Source organism: Streptopelia decaocto (genome assembly GCF_964273445.1).
Source record: "Streptopelia decaocto genome assembly, chromosome: 2".
In the NCBI taxonomy this organism is placed as follows: domain Eukaryota; kingdom Metazoa; phylum Chordata; class Aves; order Columbiformes; family Columbidae; genus Streptopelia; species Streptopelia decaocto.
The window spans coordinates 55,729,422-55,753,104 of record NC_138655.1 but is presented as its reverse complement, the minus strand read 5'-3'; the positions used below and the strand labels follow the sequence as shown (position 1 = coordinate 55,753,104).

At 40.7% G+C, this 23,683-nt stretch overlaps 1 protein-coding gene across 1 annotated transcript in view; it reads left to right on the top strand.

Annotated features, from left to right (window-relative positions):
- SPIRE1 (spire type actin nucleation factor 1) overlaps positions 1-23,683 on the top strand; it is a 134,270-nt gene that overhangs the window by 104,645 nt on the left and 5,942 nt on the right. Inside the window, exons 9-15 of the mRNA XM_082046309.1 lie at positions 7,470-7,633; positions 12,770-12,860; positions 13,736-13,878; positions 19,997-20,134; positions 22,306-22,376; positions 23,117-23,144; positions 23,236-23,372. Coding sequence (XP_081902435.1) covers positions 7,470-7,633; positions 12,770-12,860; positions 13,736-13,878; positions 19,997-20,134; positions 22,306-22,376; positions 23,117-23,144; positions 23,236-23,372 — 772 coding nt within the window. The remainder of the gene's footprint in view (positions 1-7,469; positions 7,634-12,769; positions 12,861-13,735; positions 13,879-19,996; positions 20,135-22,305; positions 22,377-23,116; positions 23,145-23,235; positions 23,373-23,683) is intronic.

Here is a 23,683-nt window from a genome sequence, read left to right as displayed (position 1 = left end):
CAATAGTGTATCTGACACATTTTGGATTTAGGCAACAGAATCCAAAATGTCTCAAGTGGAGTTAATATTTTGTTTTCATTATCCCTTTGCTTTTCTAATAGCTGAATTGTTTTCTTTCTGTTGTTTTTGTTTCTTTTTTACAGCAATGCGGCCACTTAGCATGTCTTACAGTTTTGACTTGTCAGGTAAAAGGTGCAACAACACCTGACGTGGTTATTGTGCTTATTGTGAATTTTGTTCCATCTGTTTGTTGAATTCCCATTTTAAAAAGAAACTTGAAGGGATTCTTCCAAGATATGGTCAGTGAAAATAAAAATTAAGATAAATTACTTACTAATACCTACATTTCCCTTGCCACAAAAGGATGCCTAGGTATAGGAAGCAACTGCATTTCACCTGAAATAGAATGCTAGAATTCCGTTTAAATAAATAACCAAAGTAAGGCGGCCCAGAGATATTCCAAACTCTAAAAAGGATTGCAGAATACAACATCACCTTTAAGTCTGATTTACCTATTTATTCATCTGACCTTAGTGTTTTTACACTCACTTTTTGACTAGACTATCTTTTGCAGAACTTCATTTCTTACAAGGGTCCAAAAACTAGTTTTGAACTCATCTACCTTTCTGGATGTAATGAAATACACCTATGAATACTGATCTAGAAAGGAACTGTCAGTTCTACTGAGTGTCTTTATAGTAAATGCTTTGTGAGTCATGAAATCAAAGACATTCACTCAAAAGAGGCTAAACCTTTCTTCTTTACTGATTAGCAAAATAAGTTGCTAAGGTTTGCTGGTAATACCTGATGCAGCGTATTCGATAGATTGGTCCTTCGTGAGCTATTTAATTTCAAATTTCCTTTTGGCAGGCCATTAGTTAGGACATGCAATAACTGTATGGACATGTTCTACTTCAAAGACAGCAATGTCAGAGAGAGCTTGTGCCCACTAGCCAGAAAATAAATCAAGTCCTCACTTATTGTACACTAGCTTCCCAGGATGCTCAGGCCCACAGACTCAGTCATTGAGGCTGGAAATATCCTACATTAGCCTCAAAGGTCTGTCAGCTGAGGAGAGCTCTTATGCTAGCTCTTACCTAATTTTCCCTAAGCGACTCCCAAGAAAAACAGTCTCCAAATAAATCCATGCTCTCATTTTGTGAAGAAGCAACAGCAGCTGTACCCTTCCCTCTTCCAATTGCACATAGAAACATCTCATCTGCGACTTTTGCAGAGTTTTCATCCTCTGTTTCTCCGTGCAACCTGTCACCTCGTGTGCTTATTTTCTGACCTAAGTGCTAGCATATTGTGAACTAGAAAGACCACACAGAAGTTTTTTTTATTACCATAATATAAAAAATACAGTAATTTTGTAATATGGGAGTGAATGAAGTTCACAAGTGACCTGTGTGTGAACGTGGCTTCATGTTTTGGCTGAGCCAAGTAAAGAGCTTGTCCTCCTGTCAAGAGGCAAGGAGGGGGTCTCAATGCTCCCTCCCCCCCAAGCGTGTGATTCCCCCTCCCCTGTACCAGGCCTGCTCATTTACTCACAAAATGACCTGGTTAAACCCATGTAACCCAGGAACAAATACTTTGTTGGTTTTCTGCTCTTTCAGTCATTTAAACCCTCTGACTATCTGATCAGATGATCCGAGGGCTGGCTGAGGACGGATGATGAGCATGGGAGGGAGGGAGGGAGGGAGGGACAGGCTCTCCCTGCCAGGGGCAGTGACAAACTGTTAATCCAGCTCAAGCCCTTTCGTGAAACCTTACACTGGCATATTCTGCAGCTACTACAGCTGCCTGCTGGGATTCAAATTATGGATGTACTTGGGAGCATGTTTTACTCCACTGAAAGCTGAAGGGTCCTCAGGGGGTCAGAGAGCAACACAAACAGGCAAACTTCAGTTTTCAAAAAGTTTTGCTGCTTTCAGAAACACCAGAAGTCCCTTCAGTTTTAAGACTATAAAACTGAATGTGCCGGTGACCAGCAAAAGGGAAATGTTCAGATCTGTCCTGCTACATGTGTTTGTTTGCTTCTTCTTTTGCTCTTTATTTCCAAGAATCCTGAGATATCATTTGTTTATATCCAACCAACATTTTGTAAAAGCTTTCTTCATAATCCATTAATTCATTACCATAATGTTTTTGTTTGAAAGAAGTAGCTCCATAGCAATCTATACTGGACATGGATTTGCTCTTTTTGACTGACCATTGAAGAATTCTTCCTGTTTTCTTTATCCATCTTCCAAATGTGATTGTTTTTTTGTTTCTTTAAGTCATGTGGTTCTCAGCAAGTAGTATCATATGGCGTGACTGAGTGATCTGATAAATTGTCTGTAGAAGGAAACTGAGGATGATTAAAACATTCAAATTAGGTAGCTGTGAGACACCAGATGAGCAGTACAAGTGAATGAGGTGGGTTGGGATGGCGATAGTAAGCAGATAAGAGATACTTTTAAATGTTGTTGCTTTGTGTGCTTTTACTTTTTTCCTTATTTTGGAGTCAGGGATGCTATCCTGTGCTTTCATTCTGTGATCACCGTTTCCACACGCTTGCTTTTTCACTGCTTTCATTGTTTTCTGCTTTGATGGAATTGCTGTCATGGAAAAACACAAACCAGCTGAAAACCAGAAGTGTTTCCTACGAAGCACTAAAGGACAGGTGTGCAGGCTTTTATTGTGTTTGCTCTCTGCAACTGGGATATGATGCAGACCAACTCTGAGGAGACTTGAGCTGGCACCGAGCCGGTGGAGCTGGTGTGTCCCACTGCCCGGCTCCAGGCATCTGCCTGCTGCTGTCACCCCCAAGGGCAGCCGAGAGGTGCCTGGGACCTCCTTTCACACTGCTGTTTGCTACCGATGGAACACAAGGAGCATGCAGTAACTACCTATAATGAGGGTAATCTGAGAGGTACTTAGGTATCAACTAGGGACCAGGGCAATCCTTGCCGACTTCTTCTAATAGAAAAATAGCTTAAAAACAGCTTCACTTCTTTGCACAGCGTTGAATGTAGCTGGAAAGACCAGTAATTCCCACTGTTAACCGTCAAGTTCCTACCTGAAAGCTGTATGCGTGACTGCTTTGGAGTTGTTACTTCAGAGACAGTTTGTACATCTTGGGGGTGGAGGGGTGCAAGGAGAGAAGAAAAAGTGAGTGGAAACGTGTAAACCCAGACTTCACGGGGATTATTCCTGTCGTTCCCAGCCTTGCAAGGTGACGTTTGTCACTGTTGGCTTTACATGGTCTGTGCCTCAGACCAGTGTGAGGAAGGAACTCCACCAGGTCCCAGTAATCACTCAGTTCAGATAACACGATGAAAAATGTGTAGCAAACACCAGCGAAAGCCTGGCAGTTTGCTATACTGAATTATTAGTTCTCAGGTTTGACTTTAATAGCTAAGTCCATTGAAAGGAACAGCACACCTTGGTTACCACTATTCATTATGTAATCCTTCCCAGTATATATCATCATCATATACCTATATTCATTCTGCAAATCCATTTTAGCCTTTTAAACTCAGTGTAAAAATGATAAGGTTGAGGAGTACATTCGCTGTATAGAACAAAATCAGGTTTCTGTTGCCATTATTTGCCAAGGAGAGCTGGTTAGGAGGCAGACAGCATATGGTTACATGAATACTGTGGTTTGCATGTAATCTGTGGTCTGCTTAATTCCTTGTTTCGTAAGAGACATAATCGTACATGTAAATAAAGGCGCATTTCATATTATCCTAGGGTGGGGTTTTTTTGTCTGCCTCTTCTTCAGGCTAATCAGGAAAGGCCAACACAAAGATGAAGTATCAAATTAAGCCCTTTTCTTTAATTTGCCTGTTGTAATGATAGCTTAGAAGAAACTCAAAAGAAACCAAACACATCCAATTTGCAAGTACTATTCATTGTACTTGCTGCCTGAAAACATGGAGAAGTGACGCTCTCCCAGTGTGTCTGACTCTTTAATAAAATCTTAACCCCAGGGTGTTACTCACACAAGACCTTTTTTTTTTTAGCATAATTTGGATCATCTCCAAAACATTTAGATGCTGTATGAAACTAGAGATTGTGAAACTACTGCCCATTAAAAAAAAAAAAAAGTTTTTCTTTCAGGGAATTGTCCATTAATTTCATCTCTCATATTCATTTTTATAAGCATTATTCTAATCGTTGTTCCTGACTTGTTTATCCTGATGAATTTTATCTTGTTTATGATGATGTACGATTATTTGCCACATGGTAACGTTTCTGTTGCCTGAGCATCTCACTAAAATAGCTTAAAGTAATTGCTTTTTGGACTGTATCTGGTAACAAATTCTGGTTTTAATTTTGGAACAAGTTATATTTGTTGAAATCTATTTGCTGAAACTGTAAAAGTTAATGATCTCTTCCTTAAATTATTATGATACTTTTATTCAGGTATATCCAGTACCCTAAGTGCAGGAATGATAAACTGAACTCGAGCACTGTTGTCAAACCAGATTTTATAGATTGGATCATTTTCTGATTTTACTTTTGTAACAAATTTTTGGTTTATTGTTGTTTTATTTAGTGGTTGCAAGTTGTGAAAACACTTCCTGTGTTTTTTCTTTAGAGGAAAGAATGGTAGTAAATGACATTTCCTACTCAAGAGCCCTTCAAAACAAATACTGTGGATTGTATTTTCAATTCACCTAAGCTTCCGTGGTATTTCAAGAAGACTTACAAACAATCTGTTTCTGAACAATTCATACATGTGCAAACTTAAATAACACCTGTTTGAGGCTTTGTCGATAGTGATTGGCTACATAAATTACCTCCAAAATGGATCAGAAATTTCCCTTTCTGGAGCCTAAAGAAATAGTCTCTCTTTTTTGTGGCACTAGGTAGGTGAAGACTGGCTTTACTTCCCAGAACAGAACCAAGAGCTGTTCTGCTGCACAGAATTCAAACCCCGTCTTAGTTGCACCAGGGGAGGTTCAGGTTGGGTATTAGGAAAAAAATCTTCACAGAAAGGGTTGTCAGGCACTGGAACAGGCTGCCCAGGGAAGCAGTGGAGTCACCAGCCCTGGAGGGGTTTAAAAGGCATTTAGACAAGGATCTTAGGGACATGGTTTAGTAGTAGAGTTACGTTATGCTTGGACTCGATGATCTTGAGAGTCTCTTCCAACCAGAATGATTCTATGATTCTAAATTCTTAGAAAACAAAACCAAACCCACAAACAAACAAACAAACAAAAGCACAAACCAGAAAAGAACAGAAACTGGATATGTGTTATGAACTCCCATAGTGCTAGGGGATGTCTGGTGGATGTTCCCTCCTCTTGCCTTTCCCCAGAGCTATTGTGTGTTTTATCTTTTGGAAAGAGGGCGATACTGTTGGCCTTCCCATAATTTTTATTGTGGTGAGTCCAACAATACTGGCAGGGTGTCCTTCAGCCTCCCTTCCACCCGGCAGGGGAGTCACCACCTGGGAGGCTCTTGTGAGGACGGACACCACTTTTGGCTGGCATGGTGGTGGTGCCGGGGCTGCACCATCAGACGGTCTGTTCAGGAACTGCCCTGTGCAATGGAAAGACAAACCAAAGGTTTTTCTCTTGCTCATTTGGGAAAGCTGCCTCAATCGACTGCACGCCAGCTGAATACGAGGTCTCAAGAAAAGTGTATTGGCAGCAGGGCAGTGAGGCAGTTCAGGTTTTGTTTTCCTCCTATTGCTTTTTGGGGTTGCGTTGAGTGGCTGTTAGAGCAGGAATGCATTTGATGTGGAGGACGCCCATGCTGTACTCACAGAAATCCAGGAGGAAAATAACCGTGACCTATAAGCCATAGTGGTAGTCAGGACACCCATTAGCAAAGCCTTTGAAGATAGGAACTAAGGGTTAGGGAGTCGAAGTCTTTGATTGCAAGTCTTTGTAGGGAGGACCTGAAGGCAGTAATGACACTGTAGTACACAGATTCACAGGCTTGGAATGTCACCATGACTTTAATAGTCCAAATAATTGCCTTTTCTTATACTCCTAGTTGAAGGTATGATTTATAGAGGAACTGTAATACAAGCCCTGTCCTTTCTAGCTCAGTTTCCAGCATTTAACAATAACCTCATTAATTAAAAAGGTATACTGATTTCACTTATTCCTCTTCTCATTCCTTTTCAATAGCTACTCTGGTGAGAATCTTGTAAAACAAATGTACTGCTGCAACTGGAGCTTTGTCTAGACCGTGTAGTTTTAACTTACCTAGCGCAAGAATGGCTTTTATCAATGCCAGTTGTGTTGTAGCAGCAGTGACTGTGTCTGTTTATACCAGGGCAACTGTGGAAGTAACTCCAAATGATGTGTAAGTACTTATGTTGTTGGCACTGGGAGTATCTGGGTGATATCGTTTCTCTGTCATAGTCCTCCCGGTAACCTGAAGTATGAGTCATTTGACCTTCTGTGCCTCTTTTTGCCATGTATGAGAATAATAACTTGTCATTACCCTAGCTTTAAAATACCTGGAGGTACTTTGTTATTACAAGACTGGGGAATGAGTCCTATAATTACATGGGCAGCAAAACACATTTGTAGAAAGACCAGATGCTTAGGCACACATGCAAATGGGAGATTAAAAGCTTCTCTTCCTTCTCTCTCCGACATAATTTTCTCCAGATTGGAATACTGCACTTTGAACTTTTACAGGGATAGAACTGATTTATCAGACCAAACTCTAAGCTCTCCTAAAATATCAAAGCTTAGGTCATTATCTTAATGTCTAAGCTAAGCTAGGTAAAGCACAGCAGACCCGATGCTTACATTACCCGAAATGTGTCTTCATTGCACACTGGCAGAAATCCCGAGTAGTTTATCCAGTGGAGGTACATCCTTGTAAAACTCATGTAGATGAAAACAGAGCTAGAGCCTCATGTTTCTGCTGTTAGATGAAGACTTGACATCACAGGCATATTTTTAATACAAATGACCATGCAAACCTAGGAATTGTGCATCTTTTTGGTGAATGCTAGTTATTCAGCTCATTTTCATTCCTTTTCTGTATACTGCAGAATAAAGTGTAATTCTGTCCTCACAGGAAAAACAAGGTTTACTCCATGCTAAACCTCCTAATTTCTGTGTTGTGTTGTCTTCAGATTCACTGGAAACCTACTTGCCCAGATACAGTTGTGCATGGTTCTGATACTTGTTGTATAGTTAATTATAGAGTGTAAGTTGAAGGAAGAATATTTTCGGGCTTAACACCGGGTTTTTCTTTTTTAAGTCAATTGGTATTAGTCTAGGTTGGTTTTTAGTATTGTGCACTGCTGCTTTTTTCCACTGCCTTCATTCTTTCATATCGCTTCTATAACACGAGCCATTGCCTATAGTTCTCTGAGAAATGCTTTGCTAAAGTAAAATAATTGCACACATATAACTATCACGATATTTTTTTTTTCTTTTGTGTGTATTGCTTTGACAGTAAGATTTGAGAAGGCAAAATAAAAATTGTTCTCTTTCTTTTGGTAGATGTAGCTACTCCAGAGGCTGGAAGAAAATTATTGGATGCCTCTGTAGTGAACGGTGGCCCAGCACCACAGGGAAAGCAGAATGGGGCCACGCAAGTGACAGTACAACGCAAGAGACTCCTTAAGGCTCCCACGTTGGCTGAACTTGACAGCTCAGATTCAGAGGTAAAAAATCAGGACACAACTTGCTTCGCGATTCGTCAGAATTGAGTCTTATTCCTTAATTTGCTGAGCTGATCAGGTGAGAAGTGACTTTGCAGACTATGATCTGAATTTTCCGTGAGTGCTTTGTCAACCCACAGAACTTCAAAAGTATTAGATCAGACCTCAAAAATGAGAATATTCTTTAAGAAGGTTAAATGCTAATTTTGGCCTCGAACCCCAGTATTTTCTTGTTTTTTCTGAATGTCCACAGTGTATATGCAGCAATTATGCTTTTGGGAATGCAGGCAAATGTGTTGCACCCTTTTGGCACCTGTGCAGGAGCTGTCACTAAAGCTGTCACAGCCTCACTGTACCAGCTGTTAAATAAAGAGCATCAGCTGTGCCAGGGGGGTTGCAGTTTGGTGCAGATGTCAGTTGGTTTGCTATAGAGGCTTGGGAAGTACCACCCAACAAATGTTTCACTTAGATGGAGAAACGACTTTGAATCCATCCTGTCTCAAATGGAGAGTTAAAGATTTTTTTTTAAAAAAAGGCATAAAAAGGAGAAAAGCTAAAAAAAGCTGTCTAGTTTAAAAGCTGCATTACACGTGATCCTCAAGAAGTACCAACATTACATCCTCAAGAATGAGCTTTGTCTTCTGCACCAGTAGCAGTATTAATTGAATTTGGACCTTTCTGAAAGGGAAGCTGCCTGGAAAGCCCATGCAGGCAAGGTTTATTCACAGAGGCTCATTTTAGCCTAGGGAAAGCAGCCTTCCCTGACTCTTTCTTTCTAGTAAAAGGGGAAGGAGGAGTTTCCTAACAGGGCACTTACAGAGGCGCCTAAGCTGAAAGATACAAGGCTGGGTGGAAATATATGTGAGGAGAAATATATTTTTGCATACTTTCTTGATCTGTGAAAGGTTGACCCTCTTTGTATTAGGAGTTATCCTATGGGTGACTTGTGTGGGTGCATAATTTGGTGCATCTGTTCTGAAGGCAGAAGAGATTTGCATTCTGAAATCTCTCAGCAGTCTTTAAAATTACAATAGAGGCTATATCAGGTTTTATTAGTATGAATGAAGCTGGGCAGGATGCAGGAATATTAAGACCTGTCAATGAGAGTTGGATCTTGAACTTGCAGTTTCCCAGCTTGTAGCCTGAAGCTAATGCAGCATATTTCATACGGAAAAATTAGCAGAAGTCACTAAAAGAAAATTCTGTAAAGGGAGACATGAAGTGATTCTTATAGGAAGGAAAAATAAGGTGTCTGACTGTGACTATTGATTGGAGAATACTGTGTAGGCAAGCAAAGTCATATAGAATAAGCCCTAGAACATACAGCAAAAGAGGAATTGAAAATAAATCAGCCACATCGAGCTGTCACAGAGAACAGATGCTGTACTGGTCTGAGTCAACAGAAGTAGCTGGTGAAACAAATAAGACGATTAAGATGCTCAGTAGAATACTGGTTGGGGCTCAGGAGCAGTGCTAGAGTAGTGTATATAAACACACTGAAGGGAGTTTGGGTGAAATTTTCGAAGCTGACAAGGAGAGTAGGCCAGAGAACATTTGAAGAAAGTGAAGATAACTTTTGTCCAAAATGTCCTATTTCTTTCCTGACTTACTTTGTCTCTAACATACAGAAGAGCCTATGTGTTGTCCTGATTGCCTATGAATGACTTGGCCACCTCTTTGCCTACAATTTGAATGGGGCTTAACCTATTTAGAGTTACTCACTGGGAGTTAAATTATGACTGTGTTATGCCCTAAATTACAGGTTGCAAGAAGCTGTACTGCTGAGCTGTGGACCTCCAAATGAGCTATGATGCAGATGCTTTTTTTTTCTTTGCATCCTCTCTGTTCTTCTTTCAGCTGTGTTGTGATGCAGACTATACCCGAACACTCAGTATTTCCAGCCAGAGGTGAAAGGAAGGGTCTGATACAGCCCTGTGCCCATTTGCTGGCAAAGATGAATATTATACAATCCTTTCCTTCTTTCTGTCCATAATTTCTTCTGCATCACCATTAGAATCACAGTTTCAGAGGGGGAGCCAGAAGTGCCATTTTGCTTTATGTGGCTAAAAGAAGTGATTTTTGATATAGGTATAAAAATGTTATCTTCCTAACGAAGCTAGAGCTGTCTGGACAAAAATCACGTCAGTAACATATTCAGATGTTTTAAGGTGATGCCTTTAAAGCTGCAGCTTTCTCAGTACATGTAAAATTCTAGTTTTTTAGCTCTCTGTGGAGAAGTACACAGTCCCATATGTTGGGTTGATCCAACCTCAAATGTAAAATGTCAGATAGTCTACCATAATAGTCAACAGTTACTGTATTGATATGAAGAAATGTGTTTGATGGTTCATCAGCACTTCCTACACAAGTTTTCATTCTCAAAAAAAGCCTTCAATGTCTGAGAAATTGTAGGGCAGTAATAGCATTCTCAGTGCCTGCAGTTGTGTACAGAAAAAGTAATTTGAAATTACAAACCAGGAATACCTGTTGTCTATTAGGGCGATATGTCAAATTTAGCATACTTCTGGCTTCCATTCTGCCTGGGTTTGTTGTTTATACTTACTATGTTTTATATTTAGCCATTGGCTCTGACAGTTCATTCCCTCTCATTCTTTAGAATAAGAAGTGTGGCTCCTGGAATCCTTCTTGTAGGTCTTTACCATAGAGAAGCACCTTACTCCTCTATTTTTGTCCATTTCTTTCACTCTGTTTTTTTCAAGACTCCTAGGCCACTGGAATAGCCAGCGTTGAGCCATTACTAATGAAATATCTGGAAATCTTTCACAAAAATGGGAGCAACATGGAGGCATCTGTGTGCTGCCTGCTTTCGCAACATGTGACAGACATCATGTCCATCTCAAGTTCAGAAGTGGAATGAAGGATGGTCAACAGCTATCTTTCCACTGAAAGCTGGCAGTTAGCAAAATTAGACAGACATATGAAACATTTCTGTAATACCTCTTTTACAGCTTTATGTTAAAATATGTATAGGCTTTTGGTATTTTCAGTTGTGCACTTTCTTTTGTCTCCCTTCTCCCTGTGCCAGTGTTTGAGACACAGGAAAAACGGAAGAAAATGGAGAACAAAAAGCCACAGGAAAGCATGTAAACAAATTCAGTGCATGGGCTGTTGCCTGAATCGTGATTCAGTCCTTTGTAAAACTCTACAGCCTAAGATGCCGACAGCTGAAGCACTTCTAATTTTTGGTCAGGACTAGGTAGGGTCCCACAGAACAAGAGACTTCTCTAGAGCAAGGATTGCTTGGATTGTGCTCAAGACAGGTGTTCCTCCCCTACTCCTCAAAAAGCCCTCTCCGAAGCCCTGGCTGCTCTTCATTCTTCAAAACAAGCTGGATGGGACCATGGTTATGCTTTTTTAAATCGATACCTACTTAGTTCTTAGTCTTAGCTTCTTAGATTCTCTGCCAATGGGAAAGTAAGCTTCCACTCTAGAAGAATTTGACTTCTACAAAGTGAAAAGTTTAGTAATTCCCTTTGCACAGAGGTTTTTCTCCTTCACAAGATTTAAATATTTAACTCTACACTTGCGAACACTGTTGCACCCCTTCCAGAAAGCAGTGCATCCAGTTGTCTTCAGTGGTTTTTGAAGGCAATGGTGCAGCATGAAGCAGTGGTCTGCAAAGCTGTCTGAACTGGCTCTTAGCTAAACTGTCCTGATTTCTGGAAGTAAAACAGCTGATGTAGCTAAATGCGCTGCTCAAACTTCTGAGAGCTTCCCGTCACAACGGTTTTGTGGGCTCACGCTTGATTTGGTTTGGAATCTGAGCTGGTTTGGGTCCCTTTGCAAGACACAGCGTTGTGGCACATGTTTGGGAACAGTGTGCACCAGTGTCCTTGCATACAACATATACCCTTGAGCATGATGTACAGATCACCTGGTGGGAGTTTGTAAGGGCCTGTGTCCTGTGATGCATGGTGCTCACTGAGGTGATCCTGCCAGCTTTTCTCTTCCGACTCGCTGTTACCAAAGAGGACCATCTTTCAGCCGGTGGAGGTTTTCCTGCTTGTACTTCCCATGACTAAGGACATCTGTGAGGGAGAAGCTCAGTCGCTGGCTGGATTTTAGAGCAGGTCACTTGTTTGATCTGTAGATCTCGACAGCTTAAATGATCTAAGTCTCCTTGGTTAAAAGCGTTCACATTAGAGCTAAAGAGTATTCACACTCGGTCCTTCAACTCTACTCCTTTGGGAGGCTCCTGTGATGATCTGTATCTTGCTGATATCTGGTGGCTGAAGACAGAAGTTTCAGGTGAAACCAAAAGGGTTTAATAATTTGGGTGGTGATTACAGCTTTAGATAGCTGAAAGGTGTTAGTCAAAGCCTGTTTCACTTTTCATTTAGTTTGCAGGAATTGCTGTTGGCTGTTGTGATGAAACACATAATAAATGAGATTTCTTTTCAATGCAAAGAAAGGATAAATGCACCCAGATTAGGGATTAGAGAACAATGCAGCAGAGATCAGATTAATTTCTCCTTGCCCGAGTCACTTGTATGAGTTGCTCTCATTCGTTTGGAGATCAAAGAAATCCAAGTGCTGGTTGCTTGCTAGTGCGAGATAGAAAGTTGAGTTAATGTATCTCCTGTAGCTGCAAATCCTTAGAAGTCCTTGAATACAGTGAGGAAAATCAACAGGTTACAGTGGATTCATGCACCTCTCTTTTGGTCATGTTCTTTCATGGGATAGTTAAATACACTGAATTCCAATCATGTACCATTTATTCCAGTTTCAAAAAAAAAAAAAAAGAGCATTGAAAATTCCATGTACTCACTCTTGCAGTGTACTCCATGTTTTTCTCAGAACTTCTAGGGCGGGAGTGTCAAACTCATTTTCACGGGGGGGCACATCCGCCTTGCAGTTGTCTTCAAAGGGCCAAATGTAATTTTAGGGCTGTATAAATATACCTACTCCTACGTTTATACAGTCCTTAAAATTACATTTGGCCTTTTGAAGGCAGTGCGATGCTGATGTGGCCCCTGGTGAAAATGAGTTTGACAGCCCTGTTCTAGGGCTTTGAGTGATCGAACAGTGCAAAATACCTTGGATAGCTTGTGATTTCTGTGTGCTAAGAAGCAGCAAGAGAAGAAAAAAAAATCTGTTTCTTTTCCTCTGGCCTCACAGGAGGAATCAGTGCACAAATCAGCAAGTAGCAGCAGCATCTCCCCATCGCAGGCGGAAGACCCCTCTCAAGAAGGCACCAGCAGCAGAAAGAGTGAGTTTCCATGAGAGAGCCCAGTGGCTGCTTTTACACACTGCTGTTGTCTTCTGTTCTATGAACTTTGTCTGAAACTTTTATGGAAAGTTGAAGCTGAGTGTTGTTAACAGAATAAATCTCTAAGTCTGAACCCTAGAACCTGCTGAATAGGTCAAATATAACGAACAATTGAAAGGCATTAGCCTCCACTATATGTGAGTACCTGTGTGAAACAGGAGGTTTCATCCTTGATGTGGAACTGTAGAAGAAGTCACAAGTCGGTGTGGGGTAGTTTAGCTACGTCCATCTTGTAAAATAATTTGTTGCTGCAGAAATACATTCTAATGTAAGACAAATTTAAATGTTTCCTGCATCTGTGTCACTATGGCAATGAATGTACTTGTTTGAAAAGCACATAGCAATCACCAGTAATTCTCATAAGTAGTTAGTGGGAAGAGGGGAGGATCTGATGTGTTTGTTTGTTTGTTTCAGGCATAGTTATGTGTGTTTACTGTGCAACAATATTTTTCATTTGTTTCAAAGTGTTTCAGTGTCACTGGAGAGGTTTTGTAATGAAACAGGTAATCTGTGCACGTATTTTCTGTGCACTGTGGTGAAATAAGTAGAACAAGCCAATACCCTGACACACTGAATTTATTTACAGTGTTAACTGGACAGTAGCATGCCTATATTTGCCAGGTTTATGAGTTTTCCTATTCTCTCGATCTGTAAAATGTGATACCTCTCTTGAAGATGCTCTGAGCATGAACATGTAACTTCAGCCACCAGTAGTGGGAATTCTAGCAAACCAATGGCTGGTTTAAGTACTGGGCAATGTTATCCAACAGTCTGTCTTACAAGAACTAATTTTTTTATACCGATTGAATCTTTAGTGCCTCCGAAATTCTTGCCCATATCATCTACACCACAGCCTGAGAGACGGCAGCCACCTCAGAGACGACACTCCATTGAAAAGGAGACGCCAACCAATGTGAGACAGTTCCTACCACCTTCAAAACAGAGCTCCAGATCACTTGTAAGTGGAGTAGGTGGTAGAAGAGAGAAAAAGAGGCATGCTAAGAGTATAATGAAAGTTAAAACGTGGCTTCAGTGTGATTAGAACTTAAAGAAAACTCCTCAATGCAGAAACAGCCCTTGGCTACTAAAGACATTTTGAAGTCAAGATTTGAACTTTGCTTCTCTAGCGTATTTATCCAAAATCCCAGGTACAGGTGCCTCAGAAAACATTTGCACTGCGATTAGGACTCTGGGTAAAGTCATGTGCCTTGATTTTATTTCAGAATGCTACCAAACCAGACGAACTTCACCTTACTGATTTTCCATTTGAATAGAGACAATTCCAAAGCAGAGGATCTATTTTGGGATTTGGGGGAATTTTTTAGTTGCTGAAAGTATTGTAGTTAACGGCTGAATGAATGGAATGGTTTCTTCCCACCTTAAGAACATACGTGGTTATGTTTATACATGTGAAAGCTCTTTCAGTAATCCAAATCCAGGTTTGTCTGTGTCACTTTGTTGAAGTTACGGAGGCAAAAACCTGTATTACTGCTTGAAAAGAAAGTACGGTACATTTGATCAATTAGCTTTAATTGAGAGCTGTTTTCCAACAGAGTATAAACAGCAAAGGGTATGAAATCCTGGTTCATTTATGCTGTGATTAGTGCTTTGTAATTTCATGCAGGTTATGTTCCTCATCTCTTTTCCTACCAGCAGGGTTTTGAAGTATGCCCCATGAGGTGCTGGTGAATAGAGAAATTGATAAACACATCCTAGCTTTGAAAGGAAGGGAATATACACTTGCCCTGTTTTTTAGTGCAGTGGTATTAACAGGCTTTGAAGATTGTTCTTGTTGGCCCAAGAGATGGTGGCCGGGATCCAACCCTATTAAGTGATGAACCTGAACGGTAACAAAAATCTCCAAATATTCCCACAACATGCTTCCTCCTCTTCTTTTCTGACAGTCTGCCACATTTTGTTTGTTATATCCTTCAATTTAGAATTTAGTTTCTCTTTCCAGGTGAAGGCCAGGTAGTAGCATGTTGATAAGCGCACAGCACAACTAGAAGTGAACTTGGAGCAGAACATATTGCACTAGAACCAAGCTGCAGGGTTCCTTCAGTGTGTGTTTGAAAACACTGAAACACTGATGGAATGGCCTGTCATCACCTGCCACACTCACTGCATGTGGAAGCACAAGTTTTATTTTCCGATGGGCCCAGAGTCATTCATGAACATGTTGTTTAAGGGAAGAGGGGAGAAAGCTTTATCTGTTACACGGATGCTTTTGCTCCATCACGCTTTTAGTGTATCTAAATATGTTACACCATAATGCTGATCTCATATCATGTATTTGAGGGCATCATGCAACTTAAAAGTCTTATATATGAAGCCATTATTTTAAATAGGTCAGCCAAGTTCTTAACAGGACCTTTTTGACCACTTGAGTATTTTCCTTCTGCCAGTCTGTTCACTGACATACGCCTAGAAAAATAGATACAAAATAAAGCTGTTGCAGAAAAACTAATGCGATTATTCGGCTTCCCCTTAAAAATTCTAAAGGCAAAGGGAGAAGAAGACATTAGATAAGTCAGGTGAATATGGGAACACATGAGAAGGGTTTTAGTAGTTTCTTTTGTGCTTGGGGGTTTTTTGTGTTTTGTATTGTTGCTTTTTTTGTGTTGTTTTGGGTTGGTTTTTTTTTTGTTTTGTTTTTTAATCTTCAGAACACTGTCACCTAGCTTGGTTTTGGCTACGAAGTGAGAAACAAGGAAAATCAGCAATGAAATTATGTTCTGTTAATAAGAACCGATTTTATTTGATACCTAGAGAGCTAATTCTTTAGCTTGGCAATAGTGCCCTCTAGGGTGTGACAGCCAAGTCGCACAATACTTTGTTTTTTAGTTCTGGTCGATGGTTTTTGAGATGCTGGCACTGGCCCAGTTCCACGCTTTGGCTTATTGCAAGACCTTCCTTCCCCGCAGAGGTGCCAGCCTCTTTCTGTGGGTGCTGCATATGGAACATTGACATTCCTGGAGTGAGCGCTTCTTAATAAGTGTAGAATATTATTTACTTTTCATTTGACTTCACACTTCTTCATCCCTTCCTCCAGGATTGATGGAGTTTCATTTCTTATCAGCTGCTCCCATGACCGCAGTTTCTCTCCAAGGTGAAAGAGAGCTCGTCAATAAATAGCCAGTGAAAACAGGCAGGAGTTTGCTACAGTCTCCTGTCAGGATTAGCAAGGAACTGGTCTGTCTTGCATACTAACGATGGTTTTGTGAGCTGGCATCTCAGCAGACAGAGGGAGTTAGACCTCAGGAGGTGGAGAGGGGAAACAGGTTTGGAAAGAGGCCAAACACAGTGCTATTGGTGTGTTGCCCTACCAGCACCGCATGGACAGGCAGGGCAGCTCTGCGATTTTTCGGGTGGTCGTCCTGGTGGTGTAGTGAGCTGACTCAGTGCTTAATCGGAGAGATGAAGCCAGTGTCCTGAGATGTACATATGAATGCCTTTGTAGTCTGTTTGCTTTAAAAATTATTATTATTATTATTATTATCATCATCATTATTAATTTTTCATGAGCCAGAGGACCAAAGCTAATGGTTTCGTTCATGCACAGCATTCGCTTCTCTGCTTCCTATCTATTGTTCAGGTTCCTAGGATAACCAGTTTATTTCCAAGGATGACTTTCAGACCACTTTTTTCAACTATGCAAACAGCTTCTCTGCTCAGCTCTCATCCCGTTGAAGCAGCCATGTGCGGGGTGGCAGGGGCTATGTACTATCTCTGTGAGAGAGCTTTTGCCAGCAGGTGGAAACCCGCAAAGGTTTGCCTCTTTTTGCTGGCTTTGGAAATCACCTTCACTAGCATGTTCCCTCCTTAGGGGAGCACTTCCTAAGCTGTGGCAAGAATTAAAGCTTAGGCTGGGACACTGCACCTGATTGACATTGATTTCAATGTGTGAAGGATATTTGTGTGTCTTCAATCACCTCACGGGGAAAAGAAATCAGTTCTGAAAGGACAGCAAACTAAAAATGCAACATCACAAGATTATCAATGGGACAGACCTTAAATGTTAGGGCACGTGAAGATCCTGCAGCAAAAATCCGGCAAAACTATTGGAATCCTTGGACTATGTTGAAAATAATGAGGTTTTATGTTTCTACCGAGATACATTATGTAGAATGGAAGGGCATTTGCAATCTGTTTTACTTGAAAACCTACATATGATTCCAGTCCTCAACATACTTACGTATCAGAACTTGCAGAATAACAAATAGCCTTGTACCAGGGAAAGCAAATCCACTAAAGACAACAGCTAATTCATTTACCCCAATGTAGAACTGAACGTGAACAATTTAATTTTTTCCTTCTTTTTCTTGTCCCAACCAGTAAGTGAAAGCATGAGACCTGTTGCAGTAGAGTTTATATTTGAGATATCTAGCTGACTTCTTAGAAACTTTTTAGCCTGCAAAAGCAATGAGATTTTAGATTGCTTGACTAATTGTGAATTTAGAGGCAAATCCAGCACTTGTTCATATTGCAATTTACTAGTGCAGCTCATTTGAATGCCTAGTGACGTCCTTTAATGAGAAGTTTTACAAGGAATATATTAGTGTAAAAGTGTGTTAGTTGTAAGGACCTACTAGGTGTATGTATGCTGAGAATGACCTACGAAGCACTTTATTTCACATTATGGATATGTAATTCTTACTGCCTGCTTTTCCTGAGTTAAAAAAAAATTACACATATATGCCTTAAACTATTACAGTGTACATAAGATGATTGCACAGTCAAAGTTTTAAGCCAATTTTCATGAGGATTATGGAAACTTCAAGTTCAAATTAGTATTTTTAAGTAAGATTTTTTTTCCCTTTAAAAATAAGAATACTGACTTGTCTTTAATATTAAATTGAGTATTGACTATAATTCCAGAAAATCAACACCATCCAAACCACATTTTATCTTTAGTATGTTCTGTTGTGTGCAGGTGTTGCAGAGAGCTGAAGTTCTCTCACTTGGAGCTGCCTAATTTGGGTGCAGATTGTGTTGAAAGTTTGAGCAATAACTCCAAAGCATCATTGTTTAATGAAGTTTAGTCAGTGCTTAGCGTAATTTTAACTCATTTCAATGCCTTAGAGGTAGTGTTGAAACAAAAGATTTTCTTGTGTCCTTATTTCTATTCCCAAAAGGGGAAAAAAAAAATCAAGCCGTTTTCTGAAATCAGCATCATATTTATCTCTCATTTAATGTTGCATTAACATTTTGTTGTCCTTGTGTAACCGCTGGAATTAAAACATTAGCATTTAAACATGTGAACATTTTCTATGTTTCCCCTGTTGCCTGCCAGCTCTTTCTATTTGCTTTAGCGATAATCGTTTCCAATAGGTACAACAAGAGGCCCACACTATTCCCCTAGTACCTGCTCTACACCTTTAGCAGATCCGCAGCCTTTCTCCCCAGGAGCGGTAATTCCCCAATGTCATCACTCTGTAAATTAAAGGAATTGGGCGTTCGTGAGGGGGAAGGAAGAGCTCCAAGTAAGAAATGTATTTCTAAAGGACTTAAAGCTCTGACTGATTGACGACGAGCATTCAGGCGGCCTCATTCACCTCGGACAGTTTCTCTTGGTCTCCCACGGTGCAGGATTGCGGGGTTTTTGCCGGCATTGTGCGTGTCCCGCTTTCCCACCCCCGGCCAGCGGCCGTGCCTTCTCCATGGCGAGGCAGTTGCTATGGGGAAAGCCCAGAAACAGAGCCCTGATAGCTGCTGCTGAGCTGTGAAGTGTGATCATAAGAAACACAAAGTTATTTTGGTTTGGCTGTGCAGTTTTTACACCTCAGAGCAAATCACAGTTGTTTTTCACGTAGTTTGTTTTTCCTAGAAAAATAGTTATTCTATACCCCCAAAGGTTTAGCTGGCAAATCTAACAAAGTTAACTCAATTCTAGTCTTTTGTGGGGTACCTTAAGCAGGGTGAAGTTTCTTTGTGTTCCCTTTCTAGATAGGTAAGACAACAGTTTTTAAAAATGTGGTGGTTCCTAAATGCTAATGTTTGCCAGGTCTGCAACGTAGAAAGATTTTCTTTGTAATCTAACGGAAAGACAGAACCGACCTCTGGATACATGGAAATGAGCATTTCACTACTAATCCAATTCATCACTTCAATTTGTAAACGGGATCTCCGACCTGTCAGGCACATCTTTGTGTTTGCAGGAGAAATTTCCCTCAGTTATTCAGAGAGAATTACGGGTCATTGTCATTACCGCACAGCAGCCCCTCTGGGCTGACTGAAAAGGTTCGCTGAGCATAAAGCCATGGGAGTTCCCACAGAGGTTTCTGTCTTTCTGTTGGAAATGTCTAATCAACTACAGGGCTGGATTACAAATTGGGTTGGTGCTTTTTATTCTCTGGTACCAAATTCAGGAGTTCTCAATATTCTCCTAAATGCTGCAATACAGAACAGACACAAAATGTTATAAGTGGGGAGTCGTGTTGTTAGTTTGAGTCTCTGTCATTAATAATGCAGCACTGGGTAACCAGTTCTCCTGCTTTATATTTGAAGATTATTCTATAAAGATTAAATAGCTGTTGTTACTTTGCCTGAACTGCTGTAAACTTTTTGTAGTCTTGGTGGGATTCTGATTGTGTGAGCACCAAGATGTGGTACCACGGAATAAAAATTTCTGCTAGAATGGGCTACTAACAACTTTCCTTGGCCACTCTGGGCACCACAAAGTCTCAGAGAAATTGCATTGTCTTCAAACAATATACTTAATAGTGATACCATCTACCAAATTACCTTTTCCCTTTCAAATTACAATCCTGAACATTGATTGGTTTGAAAGAAATCTTTGTAATAAAAGATGGAGAGAAAGGTCGAGTGGTTTGAGGAGGAAAAATGAAGAAAACTGTCATTGTTGTGAAGACTGAAGATCAGACCATTTAGGTCACACTTAGGCAGTCTGCAACGGTTTGAAACTCATGTGATGCCCACGAATGAGCCAGTGCTATTCCAGTTTGAAGGGAGAAACCCTCTGTTTCTGGAGTTACTAACCAGGTGGCTGGTTGTCTAGGTTGAAGTCTGGAAGAAGCCGCTTGGCTTTGAAATAATACGGGGTTTTTGGCTTCCAGGAGGAGTTCTGTTACCCGGTGGAATGTCTGGCTCTGACGGTGGAGGAGGTCATGCACATCCGTCAGGTGCTGGTGAAGGCAGAGCTGGAAAAGTACCAGCAGTATAAAGATGTCTACACTGCTCTCAAGAAAGGAAAGGTAGGGCACCAGCCTCCTGTTTACACATTCATTTTTTACCCCGAATTGGAGAAAAAGAATATCCATTAAACTCCCCCTAAATGTATAACGCATAGTTCAGCTTCCTTGAACTTTGTGCAGAAGCATCTGGGCAGGAACAACCCCAGGTTCCAGTATAAGTTGGGGAATGACCTGTTGGAGAGCAGTGTAGGGGAAAGGGACCTGGGGGTCCTGGTGGACAGCAGGATGACCATGAGCCAGCACTGTGCCCTTCTGGCCAGGAAGGCCAATGGCATCCTGGGGTGTATTAGAAGGGCGGTGGTTAGTAGGTCCAGAGAGGTTCTGCTTCCCCTCTACTCTGCCCTGGTGAGACCACATCTGGAATATTGTGTCCAGTTCTGGGCCCCTCAGTTCCAGAAGGACAGGGAACTGCTGGAGAGAGTCCAGTGCAGAGCCACGAAGATGAGTAAGGGAGTGGAGCATCTCCCTTATGAGGAAAGGCTGAGGGAGCTGTGGCTCTTTAGCTTGGAGAAGAGGAGACTGAGGGGTGACCTCATTCATGTTTATAAATATGTAAAGGGTGAGTGTCACGAGGATGGAGCCAGGCTCTTCTCGGTGAGAACCAATGGTAGGACAAGGGGTAATGGGTTCAAATTGGAACATAGGAGGTTCCACTTAAATATGAGAAGAAACTTCTTCTCGGTAAGGGTGACAGAGCACTGGAACAGGCTGCCCAAGGAGGTTGTGGAGTCTCCTTCTCTGGAGACATTCAAAACCCACCTGGACACCTTCCTGTGTAACCTCATCTGGGTGTTCCTGCTCCGGTGGGGGTGATTGGACTAGATGATCTTTTGAGGTCCCTTCCAATCCCTAACATTCTGTGATTCTGTGAAAACTTTTCATGGAAATACTTTATTTGCTTAGTTTGTCTATAAAAATGCAGTAGCGTTTGCAGTTATAGAACGTACCTTTTAAATTTCATTGACTAAAGTGATATCTGCCCCCATGCCTTCTGCAGTATTGCTTTGCATTTCTATTCCAGAAATGGAATTAGAGCTGGCAGTAGGAACTTACAACAGGTTTTTCATCTGAATCCTCGCTGCCACGCAAAGAGGGAATGAAAGCCGTCACGGAAGTCAGACAACATGTGACCCCAGAAGGAAGTTTAATATTAGAGAACCCACTAACACTGTTTTTTTTCTGTAAACTGCAGTAGAAGCTGTGTCCTTTTTTCTCACTTTTGACTTGTGCTTCTTGAACACCTCCAGCAAGGGTATTTTGACTTCACGGTGTATTTTACCTACAGGCCTACCCATGTTTAGTATGCAGTTTAAATGTAAAGAGTGAATACTTTTAAGGCAGAGGGACAATAATCTTAAAATGTCATTCATTAGGTTCAGCTGTTGCATATTATTATATATAAACTTTAGTAATGAGCTTTTATCAAATCACAAAGTAAGTTGATGCTTCAATTAATTTAGTGTACTATTAAAATTGTTCACTTTTATTTCTAACCAAATCTACCTAGCATCACCTGGGTCTTTGGATCTCATTATCTCATCTTTCATTTGACTCCAAAACTTTTCATTGTTCAGTGCCTTTCCTTCCTAGAAATGCTCTTAAGCTGTGATCCCTAACTCCTTTGAATAAACTGCATAGATGGGATTTATTATCCCACTATAAAGCAGATTTTCCTCAAGTAAGTTGCTATAGTAGTTCTTTCCTGCACATCCTCTAAATTTCAAGAGCATAGGATTGGAATAAAATCATCAAATGTTACCACAAGCAAAAACTTTGTGTCCCAGACTCTCACCCAGATGGTTAGGAACAATTTCCAGCCTAAATGTATTCATGTCTGAATTTATGCCTATTTGTTCTTATGTTTGCAGTTGTAACAGTTACCCTTCCTCACTGCTGCTACTTTCCTGGTGCTTTTATTATAGTAATGATGTAAGCATCAGTGAGGGAGGAGTAAAAATAAGTTAACAATTAACTGACAAGTATTTAACTTAGGTAAAAAAATTAAGGAGTATTTCTAAATACAGGAAGGTACAATTCTGGACCATTCTTTTCAATATCTTCTGAGAAGTACAGACTCTAGAACTGTGGTCTCACTGGTGGCAACTGGTGGCTGAAGTAAGTATCATGCGGGACTTGGCCTAACATTGTGGACTCCTCTGTTCTTCTTTCAGCTCTGCTTTTGCTGCCGAACGCGAAGGTTTTCTTTCTTTACGTGGTCTTACACTTGTCAGTTCTGTAAGAGGTAAGTATTTAATATCTGATAATAAATTAGTACCATTTCAGAGGGAAAAATACTGATTTATGTGTTAGAAATCCCCAAATGTTTCTGCTGCATACTGTTGACTTTTGTTTCTGTAACAGCAAAACAGGTTAAAAAAATTATTATCTGTAACAAGTTAAAAAACAATTACGCAAAACTAGATCCTTCCTAAGCGACAGAATTGCTTCCTTGGAGTGAAACTTTAGGCTAGAAGTGAGAGAAACAGCCATTTGTTCTTCTCGAGTCATGGGAGAGCGAGACAGAATTTATTCAGACTCCCCAGTCAACACTTCTATAACCTCCATTGTTGCGGAAAACTTTTCTAAGCAATTTACCTTTTCAATTATTTTTAGAGTATTGGTGGGTAAAGAAGGGAGAAAGAATATTTTTTTTCACCCAAAATGAAAATTTTTAAGGTGAACAGTGAGACAGTAAGTCTGGAGATGTATGGAATCACTAATATATTGTGTCACTTGCCAAATGAGGTTTCTTTGGAGGAAAAAAGCTTATTTTGTTTTTTAATTTAGCTGAAGTTCTTGTTTAGCACTTTGGCTTCATGTTCTGATTGAAGTTATTACATTGAGGAAGCCTTAAAAATAAAAATGTTTGCTTAAGGGGAGCATGAGGGAGGATTCTAACCCTGAAAAACATTTCTCTCTCATTCTTGACTTAAATGTAATTTTGCCCAATGAAATTATTCATGCTCTTACTTTCTTACACAGGCCTGTATGCTCACAGTGTTGCAAAAAAGTAAGTAAATGAACTTTTGGTTAGACCCTTCCTAAAAAGCCGTGATCTTTGTAATGAATACTGCATGTTCCTTCTGCTGCTCTCACGACAGATGCGGTTGCCATCAAAGCCATATTCTACCCTCCCCATCTTCTCGCTGGGACCTTCCACCTTGCAAAGAGGAGAAAGTTTTATGAGGCCGGAGAAACCTTCTACCAGTCACCACCGATCGCTGCGGAGCATGTCCCGGTGAGGAACAACCCCAGCTCACCCCTGCCTGTTGGAAACACTTCCCCAACATTTCCTCTTGAGTTACTCATTGCTGCCCATTTTGTAGCTGTCAATGTTTCTAGTGCTTGTAGTAGTTTTTCTGAAGCCTGAAAATCCGTGTCGCTTCCACTCATGGCTTTGATTTAGAGAAACAGCATTACTAACAGCGTGTCTTAAACCTTTTTTCACATTACAGGTGAAAAATAATACGAGTCTGGGACAACTGTGTTTCCGTAGCACCTCTGCAAAAATATCCCTAGTGTGTCTTTTTCTGGTGTGAGTAGAATCTC